Below are 20361 nucleotides of genomic sequence, written 5' to 3' on the forward strand. Positions count from 1 at the left end.
AATTCTATTTACTGAAAATAAATGATTTTTTATGTTTTGGTTAAAAATTATCTTCAACAAAATAATTACTGACAATGAATAAATAAAAGAATTTCAAATAGTCATTTTAAAAAGATTTTTGGAGCTTTTTAGCATTTGTGCTATTTAGGTTTAAAAGTTTTTTGTTTGTTTATGTTTTTTTTTGTTTTTTTGTTTTTTTTCTTCTAATTTTTCCACTAGGGGAGACAATTCAGAGAGTTGTTAAAGTTTCGTGTAACTTTTTAATAAAAGTAAAATTCTAAATTTACACAATAACACAAAATAAAGTATTAATTACCTAAGAATTTATTAAGTTAAAATAATTCATTTTAAGATTTTTATAAAATAATTAGAATTTCATAATAAATTACAAAACGTATTTTTGTATTTACATGAAAATGTACTACTTAAAAATGTACTACTTAAAAAGTGACTTTTTTAATGAATTTTTTGATGAACAATTTTTCTAAGAAAAGAAAGTTTTTACAGTTTTAAATGATTTAACTTCATTAAAGACATTAGAGTATAAGTTCACAAGTTTTTTTTAATTATTTTCATATAATGTAAAAATTACTATTAACAACTTATTAAAAAAAGCAAATTTGACACAAATTTAAAGATATTTAATTGTAAATACATTTCTTAATTATTATTGGTAAAAATTGCTTTTAATGCTTTTTTAACAAAAAATTTATGGCAACTGTAAAGTATCAAGATTTACATGTTAGCCTGAGGTGTGCCTGCTTCATTTTGACAGATGCCATCTTTGAGTGTCTTTGTGTACAGCCAAGAATCACGCTGACATTTGAAATGAATTGTAACACTTGTTTTATATTTAATATATATTTAGGAATAACCAATATGTGTTAAATTCATTAATTATATATTCCTAAGTTTGGACTTTTTATCGTATATTAAAAATATTAACTTAGCAGACATTTAAATACATAAAGATTTTAAAATAATAAATTTATATATATTTTTGAATAATTATATTATTTGTGTAAATTTCAAAATCTAAAAGATATTTTTTTTTCTTTCTTATTTTTTATTGTTTATTCAACTCAAACAAGACACAGTGCCACTTAGTCATAAGGGTTTACTAATAGGGACCAGTCTTGCAGGGATACTATGTAGGGAGTTGGGCAGCGAGATGTCTGTTCACATTATACTTGAACTTCTGTATTTCAGTACAGTCAGGGAAGAAGGGGCCTAGGAGGAGAGTTCAAAAATCTAGCAGTTTGAGGAAAGAAGCTATTTTAGTATAAGGTTTTACGGCATCTAGGGATCTCTACAGAATAGGGGGTGGAATTTTGCTGCTTGTCTAATTTGTCTGGTTTAAAGTACTTGTAAAACAGACAGAAGGATGCCACATTTCGGCGATAAGACAGAGGTTGGAGTTTGGCTGACAGTGCAGGGATCTAGAGGTTGGCAGCTCTTTTTCAAACCCTATCTAGGAGAAAGAGACTAGTGGCAGATACACCAGCCCAGATGTGACAACAATACTCCATTCATGTGTGAATAGTGGCTTTGTAAAAGTACGGGATACTCTCAGGTGTGAGTAACTTTCTAGCCTGGTAGAGAGAGCCCGCAATGTATTTGTTCCATTTTATGTTCTCTGTGAACGTTAAGCTGGGGAGTTTGAATGTAGCTCTTTCAGGCAATGTATCAGTGATTGAAAAGGTTTTATGTAAATTATTAAAGGAAAGAAGCTTAGGCTTGGTGACATTGAACGTTACTATCCAGTTTCGGCTCCATTCTACTAGAGTTTTAGCCAGTTCCTTAAATATGTGTTCATACTGTTCATTCGTTTTCCCCTTATGTCCGTTTTTGAGAGTAATGTCATCAGCAAATATAATATTTCGCTCAGTGGATTATCCGTTGCACCCTTTTTTTTATTTAATTTTTATTATTTGTTCTTTTTTCTTTTCTTCTTTTTTTTTTTTTTTACAAATAGTTATTTGTTATGCCTTAATTTATTATTAATAAATATTTCTAGTATCTTTTATTTAATCTAACAGAAATCCAAATACAAAGGGAGATGACTCTTTGTAAGTAGGATTCCCTCCCTTAAGCAACAAGTATGAATGAGACTAAAAATAGCAAATTTCTAAACATAACATGTCTACTATGAATATCCGGTTATCTTATAAAGAAAAAAACGCGCTTCTACACTATTGGGACGAAATTTTGTAGTTGATAAATGGAGTTTTCAGATAAAAAAAAAAACAATAGTTTCTACTGATTTTTGTAAATTCTAATAAATATTGCAATGGTAGCTTCCAAATTATGCAATCAAAGTTACCTGAATATTATTGAATTATAAAAAAAAAAACTTTAATCGTATATTTATTATTTCTTTAATTGAAATTCATTCTTGAGATGAGTATTATTTATTAATTTATTTTATGTGGACTATTATCCTCATCTTTCTTACCACCTGATGAAGGCCAGAGGAATAGTTGGCCGAAACATTCTGAAACAACATCTAAGAAAGATGAAGATAATAGTCCGTAATAAAATAAATGAACTTTAATCATGTTAGTAGGTGAAGAATTGCAGCCATCTTGCTTAAACCGAAACGGTACCTCTATAAGGCCACCATTCGTCCATGTATGGAGTATTGTTGTCATATTTTGGCTGGTGCATCTGCTACTAGTCTCTAACTCCTAGACAAGGTTCAAAAGAGAGTCGCCAACCTAATAGATTATGAACTGTCATCTAAGCTTCAACCTCTATCCATCGACGAAATGTAGCATCTCTTTGCCTGTTCTACAAGTACTTTAATGGTGAATGCTCCGACGAACTGCAAGCACTTGTACCCCCTCGACGTAAATACCCCTGACAAACCCGACAAGCAGCAAAATCTCACCCCTTCACAGTCGAGATCCCTAGATGTAAGAGAGCCTTCTACTCCAGTAGTGTCTTCCCCAGAACCGCTAGACTTTGGAATTCCCTTCTGGGTTCCTGCTTCCCCAATTGTACTGACATGCAGAAGTTCAAGTGTAACGTGAACCGACATCTTGCTGCCCAACTCCCCACATAGTACCTCTGTAGCTTATGTCCCTGATAGTAGCCCCCTACATCAAAGTGGCAATGTGCCTTGTTTGGTGTAAAAATGTAATAAAAAAAATGTAATAAAAAAAAAATCCAGTTTTATCAGTATTAGATTGTATATTGCTTTAAAATTGCATAATTTTACATAATATTTATATTTTATATTAAATAAAGTTCAGTTTCATTATTAATCGAATTGGGTTCCTTTCTTTTCTTTTTTAACATGTTTTAATGCTCTTTTTAAGTCATATAGTATCGGCAGCAACAGTTCAACAAATTTTACCTACATTGCCCGCAGGCATTTTTTAGTTAACAGGCCTTCTATATCTCGGTCTGACCCTATTTACCTACAAGGTCAAAGTTACACACAAGGTCTGCTTGTATGTGAGGCATATTCAGCTTCCTCAAAAGAGGCACCCTAGATGTGACAGAAATAAAAATTGTCCCAGTCAATAAAATTTATCCTAGAATCTTAAAAAGATCTCTTTGCTGGAATGTATTATATAGCAGGTGAATGTTTAGTATCCAGTAGGATGCCCCATTCGCAGCTTGAACAAATTGATAAGGAAATTGAAAAAAAACTGCCAAAGTTCAACAAAATGCACCTGAAGAAAATTGAAGGGTACATCGACTGAAACTATAGTTTGTGTGCAAGAATTAAAAACAGGCAATGAATTTACACCTCTTAAAACCTTCATGAAAGATTAACCTGTTGATATGCTTGGGCAAAGACAGAACATGCTAAATCTAGAAGAAAAAAGTTCGACCACAAATTCCACGAGTAGCAGTAGTTAAAGTCGCACTCATCGGCTGATGATCTGTTTTTGAGAATTGCATGCATTCACAAATAATCATATACAAGGGTTGTTCCCAAAGTAAGGTTTCCTATTTGTTTACTCAAAAACTAAAACATTAAAGAGCTACGAAATAATGATACTAGTGGTATTAAAACGAGCGATCTTTTATACTTGAGAATTTATTTTTCTACATAGTCACCACCATTCTCAATGCATTTTTGTAAGCCTCTTTTCATGCCTCAGTCATAAAAGTTTGGAGCACGCTTTGTCACTCACATCTCTATTGCTACTCTGAAATCGATGAACTCATCTCAAAACTCTGCTGACATCCACTGCATTAGCTTCATAAACATCCAATAGATGCCGGTGAATATTGATCAGCTTAAATTCTTTTGCATGGAGGAATTCAATGACGCATTTCTGTTTCTAATGCACGTCCATGACAAGAGTTGCTTTCTTAGAGTCTTATACGTCAATATTTGCAACAAAGAGTTTAAAGTTTTAGATCATGAATGCGTGAAAGTTCAGTCATTATAACAATGCAATTTGCAATCACCTCTGCACTTCAGGCGGAATAAAAAAAATAAGAGGCACTACTTTTGAAACATCCGTCGTAAATTTAACAAATCTGTTGCCAGGGACGCTGGGAAAATGGTGGGATCCTTCTACCGCTCCAGAAGATATCTCACTACTGATGCAATTCTCTATCTATATAAAAGCCAAGTACGTCCAAGGATGGAGTACTGCTGCCACATCTGGGCAGGAGCTGCTAAAAACAGCCTATCCTGCCTTGACAGAGTACGAAATAGACTTCGTGGCTTAGTGGGGGATGCCCTTTTCTCTCTTCCCTGCAACCTCTCTCCCACAGAAGAGACGTTGCAAGCCTGCCTTTGTTTTATCACTATTTCCATGGCAGGTGCTCGTCTAAGCTCCAATCCCTCGTCCCCCCTCACCAATCTTTCACAAGAAACACCCGTCTGGCTGAAACTACTGTCAATAATTTTCCCCACTCTTTATCTGTGCCTAAATCCAAATGCAGATTCCATGAGCAAAGCTTCTTTCTTAGAACTGCACGCCAGTGGAACTCTCTGCCGCTTGCCTGTTTTCCACCTAACTACAACTTGGACGTGTTCAAGTCCAACATAAACAAACTCCTGACAAACCGCCCCCTTAAGTAAGACACTCTATCAAAACCCCCAATACTAATGATTACTACAATACTATCTCATTGATTACTGTACACGCAATAACCCTTATCCCTGAGTGGCCTTCGGGCCTTGATAAGTGATGACCCCCATGCAAAAAAGAAAAAAAGGAAGGCCTAACTGTGCTAGATAGTGGAATATCATGGACTATGGTGTACATTTGACGTGCTACATATACAAACAAAAAAAACAACTGATAGATGACCCAAGAGCTTAAAACATATTTACCAAAATTCTTGGATTCGACATTAAGCAACCCAAAAAAAAGAGTTGATATACCACAAAACAAAAGCAACCAAAGATTCATTGAAGGCATGAAACAATATTTACCTGGTAGAAGCAATTCCTGAAGGGCGAACTGTTTGCCACAAAATAGTTGTAGCATTCTTGTTTCTCTGATGTTTGCTGCATGCGTGCAAGATTTACGTGCGATCTGCAGGCAGAGTTACGCATCCACCAAGACCTGGCAAATTCTTCAAGATTGTCGGTCTGCATCGAATTGTACATAGTCAGGTCATCGCTTTGCTCATTATTGTATGTACCAAACATGCCAGCCACTTTGTTGAAATACCAACCACTGATCTCCATCGTGTAGAGTTTCAGTTGCGGATCGGCAATCAGTTTGTAACCTCTGCTACCTTGAAGAATGATTTGGTTTCCTTTGCGGTAAACAGAAGAATCGGTCATACGGATTGGAAGATTGGTGTATTGACCTTGGAATTTCACCTGCAAGAAGATAAAACGAAAATCTGGTCAAATCGGAATCTATATTTAATTTGTGGAGTCATTTGTTCTCGGTTTGGAATTAACATTGATTGAACGAGGCTTGGTGTTATTTTGTAGAATCCAATGATAGTTACTGTTATTCAACCAGACTGCTTGATTTTCAAGAAAGGGAGATAAAATATCTATAAAATAATAATAATAATAATAATAATAATAATAATAATAATAATAATTACAATTACCTTCCTGTGCAGAAAGGTGAGAATGTACAACACATCATCAATAGTTGTAGGAAATTAGCTCAAAAGGAGTACAAGAGGCGTTATGACAATATTATGAGAAAGGTCCATCGGGATATATGTAAGAAAAGAGGGTTGGAATGCAACGAAAAGTAGTATGAGCAGAAGGGATGATGGAGAGTGATAAAGTTAAATTATTGTGGCACATAAATATCTAATATGACAATTTGATTGAAGCAAAGAAACCAGATTTAATCTTGTTAGAAAAAAAGGGAACAAAAGGCAATGATCATTGATATAGCAGTCCTAGTTGATGTAAATGTGGAGGAAACAGAAAAGAAGATTAAAAATTATCAAGACTTGAAAAGGGGGATAAAAAGTAGTAGTTGTATCTGTTGATATGGGAACCTTGTGAAGTGTAACAAAAGGATTTGATAATGGAATTGGGAAAATTGGTATCGCCGGTGCCATTTTAAACAATCGATAGAACAAAAGCAAATAGAAAACAGATATTTCAGGATAAAATACTACAATATTTTTCAACTACAAAATATTTTTTTAAAAATCTTTGAAAATATGACGTCATATATTTTCTATCACAGACGGACACTAAATATCAAATGATAATCATATAGTTAGTAACAATAGGAGTGATAGACATGTTGATTAAACGAGATCTGAAGTCGTTGGTGCCATTTTAAACAATAGATAAAACGAAAAGTAAATCAAAGGCAGATATTTGAGGATAAATATTGTGGTGTCCACCTTACAGATAATAATGAACTCTTCCACTTACTATGAAGACCGGGAAAATATGTCTCGACATTACACACAGGGTATGCATACTTGGCAGTTGGAATGACGTATAATCACACGATTTATTTGTTTTATTTTCTTTTCAATATATTTTTTCCACTAAATACAAATTTGTGTCTTTTTTCCAGACCCTTACCAGTTCACAAAAATAAAAATGCTCAAATATTTTACAACTGTAAAACAAACTATTCCGTTACCCTGCGTTCCGGCTGACTACAATACGGTCGTCTTCAAGTCCAATGAAACAAGTTCTTGTTGAGCCGCCCCCTTAAATAATCAAATTATACCCAATTTCCACCACTAACGTTTCAGGATGAAATGATAAATTGTCACTCTAGAAAAGACGACATGATTCCATTTCCGTTTGATGAAAACCGTTTTTTTCTTTTTTTTTTTTGTTGCAGACCATCTACTAGTTGGCCAGTTGTATACAAATTCTAAGAGCTGCAGGAGCCTTCTATCATGTCTGAAAGTGACACAATGTTCAATGAGTGAGATCAGAGATGCGCCGCTGTACAACTCATGCTCTCTACCGATCCAAGTTATGATAACAGGATCATTGCCAGCACCCACAAAATACAAATCCGGACAGTTCAGTGCCTGAGGGATGTTCCCAGGGTGATGAAAACCAAGTTTCCGGCCACTGTTATGGCCTTTGGCGTGGTTTAAAGTGAGGGCCATATGCATCCTCACATCTTCAAAGTCGGCTTGAAAGTCAGCATCAAAGTGTACTTGGATGTGCTGAAGAGTGTGGTGATCTCTTAGTGCTGGCAGACACTGGGTGTGGCAGCAAGACTTGGTGCCAGCATACAAGTTCAAAGAGACCCAGGCTTCGGTTCAGAAGGAGTGCTACAACTTTGTATCCTTCTCTTACTGGTCCCCCCTCCTCCCCTGATCTGAACCCGCTGGACTACTTCCTTTGGTCATACATTGAGAACATCACCAACATGACCTCTCACAACACAAAAGCCAGCCTCATCACCGCCATCCGTCAAGTATTAACCAAGTTCCTGCCAGCACTTGTGGAAAAGACATGTTCCCAGTTCCAGACTCATATCGAGGCAGTGATTGAGGCTGAGGGCAGCTACATTGGATAAATGTCATACTAAATAATCAAGTTACCCGAATTGAATTTTTCAATAAAAGTTTTTAAATAAAGCTGTAGTGTTGTTTTCTTTAGGGTGACAACTTATATCATTCCACCCTGTACTATGCTGTTGTCCTAATGACCTCTGCATACTCATTAACACTTATCCATGAGTGGCTTTCGGGCCTTGATAAGTGACTCCCGTGTAAAAAAGAATTTTTGAATACATGACGTCATATATTTGAGAAATGTGACATAGTATCTGTCACGGACGAACACTAAATATCAAATTTTTTATGAAAAATGAGACTAATAACAACTAATATTAAGTGATTCTCGATATTTAAAATCTACATGAATAAAACAGATGAATGTATGTGTGTCTATCTGTATGTGAAAATATTTAACCAATAAACTCTTAAACTTCCGGTCACATAACATCGAAATAATCAGGAAATAGTAATCATTAGGGCTGTGACAACAGAATATTGTTTACATTCTTTTGACGCTCAAGTATATATCCAAAACAGTTAGACTGAACTAATCAACCGAGAACCGCATCAGTCTATATAAAAACATATAAGATATTAACAGATACTGAAGAGTCAAAACAATGAAAAGAATATGCTGTTGTCACAGCCTCAGTAATCCTACACCAAGGATGGTCTATGATGAATAAAATATTTGTTTGGATGGATGAATAATGTGTTCAGAAATATGTCAGCAAGTTGAAATGTCAAAATAAAAGATTATTGTGAACATGACGTCATAACTTTGAGAACCACAAGATGGTTACACTTACACACAAAATCGTTATTTTATTTTTGTTTGCGGCCAAATAAGACATGTTGCCAATGAAGCATAAGGCTACTGTGATATGGGGTCATATTTATATGGAGGCAAAGATGTTTGTTCACATTACATTTACATTTTTAGCATGGTCAGGGAATAGGGAGGGAGTTCTAAGATAAAGTGGTCCAAGGAGAGGCATAATCTGAGTAGAAAATCTTCCAGCTTCTAGGGATCTCTGTAGTGATGAGGTGGGATTTTGTGTTAGTCAGGTGGGTTGGGGATATTTTTGTTGAACGGGTATATGTTCAGCAAGTTCATCAGAGCACATTCTCTGAAAAACTTATCAAACAGACGACATAATATATGGTTGTAATGTGGCAGATTAGGGTAAAAAATCTTTTGTCATCCTATTTGACAAAATTACTACATTCACGGACGAAAAGGGGTTTAGGATATTGGCAGGTGTGAGAAACTGATTATGACAGTAAAATCACTTTTAATATGAAATGATTAAACATTCACAGGTAACAAGAATTGGAACAAATACATTAAGGACATTGCTAAGGCTGCTGCAAAGAAGGTGGGCTCCCTTTACCATGCTAGAAAGTTACTCACATCAGTGTACCTTATACCATTCACCCACGCATGGAATATTGTTGCCACATATGGCTGATGCATCTACCACTAGTTTCCCCCACTTACACTTGATCCAAAAAAGAGTTTCAAATCTAGTAGGTCTCACATTATCAGCCAAGTTTTCACTTCTGTCCCATCGCTCTCATGTCATATCCTTGTGCCTGTTTTACAAGTACTTCAATGAAAGGTGCTCTGATGAACTCATGGCACTTGTGCCCCCTCAATGTACATACTCCCAACTAACCTGACAAGCAGCAAAATCCCACCCCTTTGCTGTCCCTAGATGCCGGAAAAGACTTCTATTCTAATAGTTTTTTCTCTCAGACTTTGGAATTCTCTCTGCTTCCTACTTCCCTGACTGTACTGACCTGCAAAAGTTTAAATGAAATGTGAACAAACACCTTTTCTCAAATTCACCTATTAGACATGACCCCAAATAATGGCCCTTTATGTCCAAGTGGCAATATGCTTTGTTCAGGTTTAAAAAAAAAATAGCAATATAAAAATGTTAGAATTAAAATAAAAAACAAACAATTAGTAAAATATGGCATCTTATATCTGAGAGTTGTGACATAGTTTTTCTGTTGCAGATGGAAAACGAATCTCCATGATTTGAAACATTATGAGAAATCGATTCAAAAACTTGTTGGTCTTTCTCATCAAATTTTGATTGGATTTCATATATTTGATCCATTGCTCCTTCTGCTTCTCATAAAATCGGTTTTCTCTATCGCTCTAAACAATTTCTCACACCTGAGACTATTCTCCATCTCTACAAATCTATTATCAGACCAGGTATGGAGTTGATTGTTGTCATATTTGAGCTGATGAAACTGCATCCCATTTGAATGTTCTTGATAAATTACAGCAAGGTATCTATAATTTGATTCGTCCCACCCTTTCTTCTTCACTGCAATCTCTCTCCCCTAGACGTGATGTTGCTAGTCTCAGTCTTTTCTACACACACTATTATGACATATGTTCCTCTAAATTGTCTGAATTATTCCGTTTCTTTTGTTCTAACTCGTTTGACTTGTTAGTCTAGTGGTCTTCATCGATTTGTTGTTTTATACCCCAGTGTAAAACAGCTTCTTATTCCAATAGCTTCTTTCAAAGAACTGCAAAATTGTGAAACTCTCTTTTTTCTGCTCACTGTTTTCCTCCTACCTACAGCTTTGGTCTTTTCAAGGCTAACACCAACAGGTATCTTCTGTCTTTACAATAATCGTCTTTCATTCTTGTTAGTTCTTTGCATCAAGGGGCTTCATGTATTGTCTGGAGCGATTTTCATAAAAAAAGAGATTTTCAGAAAAAAAAGATTTTCAGAAAAAAAAGATTTTCAGAAAAAAAGATTTTCAGAAAAAAAAAAGATTTTCATAAAAAACGATTTTCATAAAAAACGATTTTCATAAAAAAAAAAGATTTTCATAAAAAAAGATTTTCATAAAAAAAAGATTTTCATAAAAAAAAGATTTTCATAAAAAACGATTTTCATAAAAAAAAAAGATTTTCAGAAAAAACGATTTTCATAAAAAACGATTTTCATAAAAAAAAAGATTTTCATAAAAAAGATTTTCATAAAAAAGATTTTCATAAAAAAAGATTTTCATAAAAAAAAAGATTTTCATAAAAAACGATTTTCATAAAAAAAAAAGATTTTCAGAAAAAACGATTTTCATAAAAAAAAAATTTTCATAAAAAAGATTTTCAGAAAAAAAAAGATTTTCAGAAAAAACGATTTTCATAAAAAAAAACGATTTTCATAAAAAAGATTTTCATAAAAAAAAGATTTTCATAAAAAAAAAAGATTTTCATAAAAAAGATTTTCATAAAAAAGATTTTCATAAAAAGATTTTCATAAAAAAGATTTTCATAAAAAAAAAAGATTTTCATAAAAAAGATTTTCATAAAAAAAGATTTTTATAAGAAAAGGGTTTTCATAAAATAAGCTTTTCATAAAAAAGATTTTCATAAAAAAGATTTTCATAAAAAGATTTTCATAAAAAGATTTTCATAAAAAGATTTTCATGAAAAAAGATTTTCATAAAAAAGATTTACATAAAAATAGATTCTCATAAAAAAGATTTTCATAAAAAAAGATTCTCATAAAAAATATTTTCATAAAAATATTTTCATAAAAATGTTTTCATAAAAAGATTTTAATGAAAAAGATTTTCATAAAAAAGATTTTCATAAAAAAGATTTTCATAAAAATATTTTCATAAAAATGTTTTCATAAAAAGATTTTAATGAAAAAGATTTTCATAAAACAGATTTTCATAAAAAAGATTTTCATAAAAAGACTTTCATAAAAAAGATTTTCATAAGAAAAGATTTTCATAAAAAAGATTTTCATAAAATAGATTTTCATAAAAAGATTTTCACAAAAAAAGATTTTCATAAAAAAGATTTTTATAAGAAAAAGGTTTTCATAAAAAAGATTTTCATAAAAAAGATTCTCATAAAAAAGATTTACATAAAAAAAAAATTTCATAAAAAGATTTTCATAAAAAAGACTTTCAAAAAAAAGATTTTCATAAAAAAGATTTTCATAAAAAAAAGATTTTAGTAAAAAAAAAGATTTTTATATAAAAAAGATTTTCATAAAAAAAGATTTTCATTAAAAAAGATTTTCATAAAAAAGATTTTCATAAAAAAGATTTTCATAAAAAAGATTTTCGTAAAAAAGATTTTCGTAAAAAAGATTTTCATAAAAAAAAAGATTTTCATAAAAAAAGATTTTCATAAAAAGATTTTCATAAACAAGATTTTCATTAAAAAGATTTTCATAAAAAAATTTTCATAAAAAAGATTTTCATAAATAAAAGATTTTCATAAAAAAAGATTTTCATAAACAAAGTTTCTCATAAAAAAAGATTCTCATAAAAAAGACTCTCATAAAAAGATTTTCATAAAAAGATTTTTATAAAAAAGATTTTCATAAAAAAAAGAGTTTCATAAAAAAAGATTTTCATAAAAAAGATTTTCATAAAAAAGATTTTCATAAAAAGATTTTCATAAAAAATTTTCATAAAAAAAGATTTTCATAAAAAAAGGATTTTCATAAAAAAAGATTTTAATAAAAAAGATTTTCATAAGATATTTTCATAAAAAAAAAGATTTTCATAAAAAAATGATTTTCATAAAAAAAGATTTTCATAAAAAAAAGATTTTCATAAAAAATTTTCATAAAAAAAAATTTTCATAAAAAAGATTTTCATAAAAAAATGTTCATAAAAAAAGATTTTCATAAAAATAAGATTTTCATAAAAAAGATTTTCATAAAAAAAGATTTTCATAAAAAATTTTCATAAAAAAAAGATTTTCATAAAAAAAGATTTTCATAAAAAAATTTTCATAAAAAAAAGATTTTCATAAAAAAAAGATTTTCGTAAAAAAAAGATTTTCATAAAAAAAGATTTTCATAAAAAAAAAGATTTTCATAAAAAAAAAGATTATTCTGAAAAAGATAAAACTTGTCATGTTGAAGCAAGACTTAAATGTCAGCGTAGTTGATTACCTTGTAATCTGGAAAGATTTCAATGCTGTCGTTTCTGGCTGTTATGACACTGATTGACTTGATCTCCCGTTCACTCCTGTTCTGATCATAGTTGACCATCACAGTAAAGTTCCCATCAACAAAGTCTCTGGTCAACAGGTAACTGCACGTTCCTTTGTACTCATAGTGGCTACCATCAAAAGTAGTGATATGCTGACCACGGAACAAGGTCGCATATGCTGAAATTGAATGAAAATTAATTAACCTTTCTTTTTTCTTTTTTTTTTTTTTACATAAACAAGATTTAGTTTGTCTCTTTTGGGGCATATCAACACTTTGGTATCTTTCTAGCAGTCATGAATAAAATAAAGATTTATTTCTCTCGTGAATCAGTGCTCATTTCAATTGGGGCAAAATGAAGATCCGAGTATTAGCAGTGAAAGGAGGGAAACTTGGTTTTAGTTGTGTTCTTTTCGCCATTGCATCATGCGCTTCAGGTCAAAAAATCTCGATTAACAATGTTTTTATGAGTGCAGTCAGTATCAGAATATGATTTGATATGAAAGATAATGCCGTGTGTGTGGGGGGGTCTGTGTGTGCATGCATGGTATAGCAGAAATGATCCCCACTTAAAAAAACAAAAAAACAAAGAAAAATTAAAGAGATTTAACCCTAAATTAAACCTTAACTCTAACCCTAAATCTAGCTCCAATCCTAATACTAACTCTAACCCTAGAACTAATCACAACTCTAAACCTAGCACTAATTCCAATCTTAACTTACCTTAATTCAACCCTACTTTTAACTTTAAGACTAATCATAACCCTAATCCTAATTATAACTTTAAGACTAATCATAACCCTTATCCTAATTATAACTTTAAGACTAATCATAACTCTAATCCTAATTATAACTTTAAGACTAATCATGACCCTAATCCTAATTATAACTTTAAGACTAATCATAACCCTAATCCTAATTATAACTTTAAGACTAATCATAACCCTAATCCTAATTATAACTTTAAGACTAATCATAACCCTAATCCTAATTATAACTTTAAGACTAATCATGACCCTAATCCTAATTATAACTTTAAGACTAATCATAACCCTAATCCTAATTATAACTTTAAGACTAATCATAACCCTAATCCTAATTATAACTTTAAGACTAATCATAACCCTAATCCTAATTATAATTTTAAGACTAATCATGACCCTAATCCTAATTATAACTTTAAGACTAATCATAACCCTAATCCTAATTATAACTTTAAGACTAATCATGACCCTAATCCTAATTATAACTTTAAGACTAATCATAACCCTAATCCTAATTATAACTTTAAGACTAATCATAACCCTAATCCTGATTATAACTTTAAGACTAATCATAACCCTAATCCTAATTATAACTTTAAGACTAATCATAACCCTAATCCTGATTATAACTTTAAGACTAATCATAACCCTAATCCTAATTATAACTTTAAGACTAATCATAACCCTAATCCTGATTATAACTTTAAGACTAATCATAACCCTAATCCTGATTATAACTTTAAGACTAATCATAACCCTAATCCTAATTATAACTTTAAGACTAATCATAACCCTAATCCTAATTATAACTTTAAGACTAATCATGACCCTAATCCTAATTATAACTTTAAGACTAATCATAACCCTAATCCTAATTATAACTTTAAGACTAATCATGACCCTAATCCTAATTATAACTTTAAGACTAATCATGACCCTAATCCTAATTATAACTTTAAGACTAATCATAACCCTAATCCTGATTATAACTTTAAGACTAATCATAACCCTAATCCTAATTATAACCCTAACCACGACACTGTTCTTTTACGGTGAAAGTTGTTTGTTTTTTACGAACCTTTAAATGGTGGAATCCATTTCGAGGGTCTTGAAAACGGTTTGACCGTGTAATAAAAGTCCCAAATGGAGGTGTCCATTTCCGGCATTATAATCTGATACCTCCGGAAGGTCACTTGCATATTTTTTATCATCTCCATGAAGCCATGGATGAGGTTGTAGACCTGCTTGGCGGCTGCGTATCTGAGCTCCACCACAATATTGCCACGTTTTGGGTCGAATACGATGGTGTCCATGTCGAAAGTGAAGGCTTCTTTCAGTTGCACCAGTTTCCAATGAAAACTCTTTTTAATTTGATTCTGAATGCTGGCGAGTTTCGACTTGACATTCCAGTAACGATGAGCCCAAATGATCTGACAATAAAGAACGAGACGACAATAGATTAAAAAAGAAAAAACAATAACAAAATGGCGTCTATCACATATAATCACAATTTTTGGTGCTTATTCAAATTGGCACTTATGATGGCAATTAAAAGTAAAGAAAATATAGAAAAGTCTGTATAATGTACACACTCATTACAGAACGAAGATGTCATATTCCAAAAATCACATAAACCGATCAAATAGATTTATTTAAAACTAAGAAAATGAAAATTTACGATTTTTAGCGATTTTACTACTAAACTGAATTGAACATAAATCTGATTTTTCACCTCTCAACTTCGATTTGAGTTGTCCCTCACTTTTTTATTTCATCGGATTTAATCATGGCCAACGAAAACACTGCAGCTCACTTAGTCGTAAAATTTGATTTGCTTGAATTAAAAAAAAAAAAACTTGATCAAATTACATGATTTTTGGAACATTTCGTCTTCGTTCCATAACAAGTACGTACATCATACAAACGTTTATGTATTTTCTTTACTTTTAATTGCCATCAGAAGTACCAATCTGAAGAGCACCCAATTTCTTTTCTTACGGTATAAGTTGTAACGCTTTTAAATTAGAAAATTCATGATAGACGTTTAGTCACATTTTTGAAAAGATTCCATAAGATTTAAAATTTAAGAAAAATAAATATTATTAAAAAATGATTTTTATCATTTTTTAATAATATTTTTTAATCTGAAACTTGCGGGATAATAGACCTTTTCCAAAGAAGACTATTGGATATATTTATTTATTTATTTATTTATTTATTACAAAAGGGGTGCTACATATCAAGGCCGGAAGGCTACCCGAGGATAAGGGTTAATGTGTATTTGGTAGTCATTGGGACAGTAGCATAGTGATCGTTTTTTTGGTGGAAATATGGTATAATTAGATTATTTACGAGAACGGTTCAATAAGAACTTGTTTACATTGGACTTGAAGACGAAAATATTGTAGTTAGCTGGAAAGTAGACCAGTGGAACAGAGTTTCACAGGCAGGCAATTCTAGGAAAGGAGCTTTGTTTATGAAATCCATGTTTAGGTTTAGGCACCGATAGAGAATGGAGGAATTTATTAATAGTGATTTTGGCTGGACGGGCGTTTTTTTGTGAAAGATTGGCGATGAGGGAATCATAGATTGAAGCTCAGTCGAACACTTGCCATGAAAATAACGATAGAGCAGAGACAGGCTCACAACGTCTCTTCTGTGGGAAAGAGATTGCAGAGAAGAGGAAAGGCATCATCTACTAGATGTTGTGAATTGTGACTTCACAGAGACATAGGATACTGGCAGTTGTGAGTTATTTTCTTTCTAAGTTTTTTTTTTTTCATATCTTTCTAGTTAAATCAGCTTGTGAGTATATTTTATATTTACCTGTTGATAAGCTTCATTGAACATCACCAGCATGGCGTCTACTGCCCGGATGTTACGGTAAGAATTAAGATGGCGACCGACAGTGTCTTGGGCAGATGAAATTGCATTATTAAGCTGCTCCGTTTTGTCATGGATTGAATTGCCAATGTTGGACCAAATCGAGTATATCCGAGCACCAGAAGGATGATACTGAAAGTCCTCCAGGAATTCTGTAAATAGAACGTAAATAATAGTATCTAAATAGTGCGGTGATCTATTTGTGTATGTATGTATTCACTTAAAATCAAAAACCTTATCATAACAAAGGTCTATGCAAAATCTTAGCCAGGTCGGCCCAGTAGTGTCCAAAAAAAGTGGAATGGACAGACAGACAGACAGATAAAGATAAATATAATATAGTTTTTTGGTGGTCAATAGAAACAAAATTAGATGGGGCATCAACATGGTGAGCAATTTTTTCCCATCAACCTTTGGTGTGAAATGTATTTGTGATGGAGAGAAAAAAGAAGGGAAGGGTTATCGATTGAAGGGCAGAGAAGAGGTTTGGTGGTTTTGTTTTACGGCATATCAACCCCTTTCAGGTCATTTAATATTAAGTCCAGTTATTTTGGAAAAAAATTATGCTGCAAGTTTTTTATATCTTTATATTTTCAAATATTTATTCATGGTGCTTGGTTTAGTTATTTTGTAGAGAAAAATTGTTTTTGTTTTTAACTTTGCAGAACATGACTGAGTTTTGCAAAAGGGAAATGAAAAAGCAATAACAACAATGTTTAGTGCATTTTAGGTCAGTGAGCAAGTATCTTCGAACAGCCTGATCAAATAGCACCAGTGAAGAGTAAAGGGAAGGAATAGAGAGGGGGTGAAAGGAGAGGAGAGAAGGAATGAGAGAGAGAGAGAGAGAGAGAGAGAGAGAGAGTTTTTAAAGAAAGACGTTGGTCATATTTTTTAATTTTTCTAATTTTTTTGTCTATGTTTCCAGGCAACGCTGTATCCAAGACACGTTTGAAAACATGCGAACTCATGTGTCAAAGTGAAGATTCTCTTTCAAAAATATGGTCCACAAGACTTTTTATCTGATTGAATCGTAGTGGTTGATTGTTCGGGTTTATGATATGTCAACAGTCAATGGATCATTTTATGCCAAAACGGTGAAAAAAAATGAAAGTAAATGTCATAAATAATCCTATTAATCACTAACTGTGCATCGAACAGATACCATAATACTTAGTTCCCTGCACCTTATCATAATATTATCAGACAGATTGACCCAGTAGTTTCTAAAAAAAAAAATTGGAGTGGACAGACAGACAAACTACGAGAAATATAATGTAAATTTTGTAGTAATATTTATTCTTTTAGAGGTTAACAGAAACAAAATTAGAGGTCAACAGAAACAAAATTAGAAGTCAACAGAAACAAAATTAGAAGTCAACATCTCGAGAATTTTTTTTTACTTTCATTAATCTTTCGTGTGAAATGGTGCTTGTGATAGAGAGAAAGAGAGAGAAAGGGTTATAGAGATCGAGGGGGATATGAGAGGAAAAAATAAAGAGAGAGGAGAGGAAAGAGTGAGAGTAGGGAGAGATGATTTGTATACGATTGATTGTCATATTAATTTGCTATGTACATCAATTTGGTTTTGTGGGCGAATCTTTCGCAATCAAATTGCATGGATCTTAACAATTTGTTACTTTATAGTAGCGGTCTCCAAAGTTTTCAATTGAAGTCCATATTGCTGACTTTTTAAAGCAACACGGACAAAAGAAAAAATGACATAGTTTATACAGTTTTGTTCATTAGCTTTGCTTTCTTTTGTGAAACTTGTTCTCGAAAACCTCATTTTTTACATGATTTTCGGAACAAAAAGAAAAAACACCAAAACTGTTTTCACCACCCCTGGTAGCTGGTTGCCATGAGAGGACACAACAGACCTTCAAGAAATGTCGCTACGGCGCGGAGTAAGCAATTCACTCTCTGTGACACACGATTGTGTCATAAAAAGCCCTTCCAATATCATCCCCTCCCCCTCTGTACTGAAAAGAGATGTTTACCGTTGAAAGTGTCAGGAAGGCGTTCTAAGATAGCGATGAGGTCAGCCTTAATGGAGTAAAAGACGTCGTGCAACATGGCGAAGTAATAGTCTTGCACTTGGAACACATAATTGGAAATGCTGTCGTAGACTCCAGACATCTTTACCTGTTGTTGCCGAGAAAAAAAAATGACATTTATTATCAAATATCGAAAGGCAATAATACAACAAAATAACAAGTTCTGAAAATACAATTTTCTACCTGAATCTCTCTCTCTCTCTCCCTCTCTTTCTATATATATATATATATATATATATATATATATATATATATATATATATATATATGAACAAATGATTAATAAAACATGTTAAAAGACATCTTGAAAAAGAGTTAAAAACATATTTAATTTTAAAAAAGGAAGCACAAGATAAGTGGATAGTCCTTAATCCGCGGAGTTTCGAAGAAATACTCTGCTTCTCATCAGAGGGCAGGAATTAGCAAAATGCGGGATCGGATTTTGCATATAAAAGTATTTAATGAAACTACAAGTAAGTCACAGATCTTACTTGGTTAAAAAAAAGGGTAAGGTAAGAGGAATAAGAGGTAAAAGAAAAATGAAAAATGATTTTTTCGACGAGTTATTTACGGGCGTCAATTCCATGGTCGAGTGGGAGAACCGCTGACTATCGACACGACGGTTCTAGGTTCAATCCTTGGCTTGGGAGAGATGCTAGTCTAGCGGCACTGATGAGTTGTGATACAACGAAACAGGACTGTATGTCGATGACTACAAATATATTTATATATATATATATATAAAAGATTACTTAAAACGACGGTTTGACAAGTACCCTGTTTAGTCGAGTAGGCTATTCATACAAATATATGTTAAAATAAATAATAATTTCACGTACCTTATTTTTGTTTAAATTTTATTAAACGTAACATTTAAAAAAAAATAAAAACAGAAAGAAATGGGGAAGATAATCTCTGTTGGTGGAAACAATGTGTACACTACTGGAACTTTGTTATGTGGTATACTTTTTCCAGTGACACTGTATTCAATGCCATAACATGTTTGTTGCCAAATCTTTATCATATCATAAACTTTTCTCTAACAGCTCTGTTTTTAATACTGATGTCAATTGTTCAATGATCTTAGCCCTTTGAATGCTAAAACAACTTTAGTCGATTTCCATGAATGGCAAAGCACGCTGTTCACACATGACCAATACATAAAAATACATTTGTTTCAGTGTGCAATTACTCTAGTTCATATCCATTTCTGCATCACGAGCAGAGATGAGCCGGTAAGGTAAGTCAAACTGTTACATATTAGTGACCCTATGACAATGACAATTAGGTCAGCTAGTATGAAGTTTGGCAAGGATTACACTAGAGTGCATGTCATGATGATCTAAATCTGCAAAACGGAATCATTCCCAGGGTTAAGTCAAGAATGGCGTAATCCGAGGTTAAAATAAAATGAAAGGTTAGATCAGTTTGACAAAACAGAGGTATGAGTTGAGAGGACAAATGACGTCACTTTTTTTAAGCTTAGACAAAATAAAGGTTTTTCAAATCAGCCTGTGGAAGCCGTACGATAGGGACAACCAATAATGAGAGTTGTCCATATTAGCACGTATGAGCCACCCTGTCAATAATGCTATGGTAGTTTCCTTCAGTCTTGACCACCATAAGGGTGGATGAAATTTTTGTGGCAAGAGTTGCGCAATCTCTAACCACACCTTTCCTGAGTCGACATTGTTGGATACCAGTGGTAAGTAGATTCAGGACGACATG

At 32.5% G+C, this 20361-nt stretch overlaps 1 protein-coding gene across 1 annotated transcript in view; it reads right to left on the reverse strand.

Annotated features, from left to right (window-relative positions):
* Positions 1 to 20361, reverse strand: part of LOC145241318 (uncharacterized) — a 151393-nt gene that overhangs the window by 20789 nt on the left and 110243 nt on the right. The window contains exons 24-28 of the mRNA XM_080104136.1: positions 18577 to 18721; positions 16523 to 16731; positions 14775 to 15126; positions 12894 to 13111; positions 5408 to 5803 (exon numbers count right to left, since the gene is read on the reverse strand). Of these exons, the coding sequence (XP_079960262.1) occupies positions 5408 to 5803; positions 12894 to 13111; positions 14775 to 15126; positions 16523 to 16731; positions 18577 to 18721 (1320 nt within the window). The remainder of the gene's footprint in view (positions 1 to 5407; positions 5804 to 12893; positions 13112 to 14774; positions 15127 to 16522; positions 16732 to 18576; positions 18722 to 20361) is intronic.

The sequence above is a fragment of the Euprymna scolopes genome, chromosome 2, assembly GCF_053919585.1.
Source record: "Euprymna scolopes isolate OS-2025 chromosome 2, ASM5391958v1, whole genome shotgun sequence".
In the NCBI taxonomy this organism is placed as follows: Eukaryota; Metazoa; Mollusca; class Cephalopoda; order Sepiida; family Sepiolidae; genus Euprymna; species Euprymna scolopes.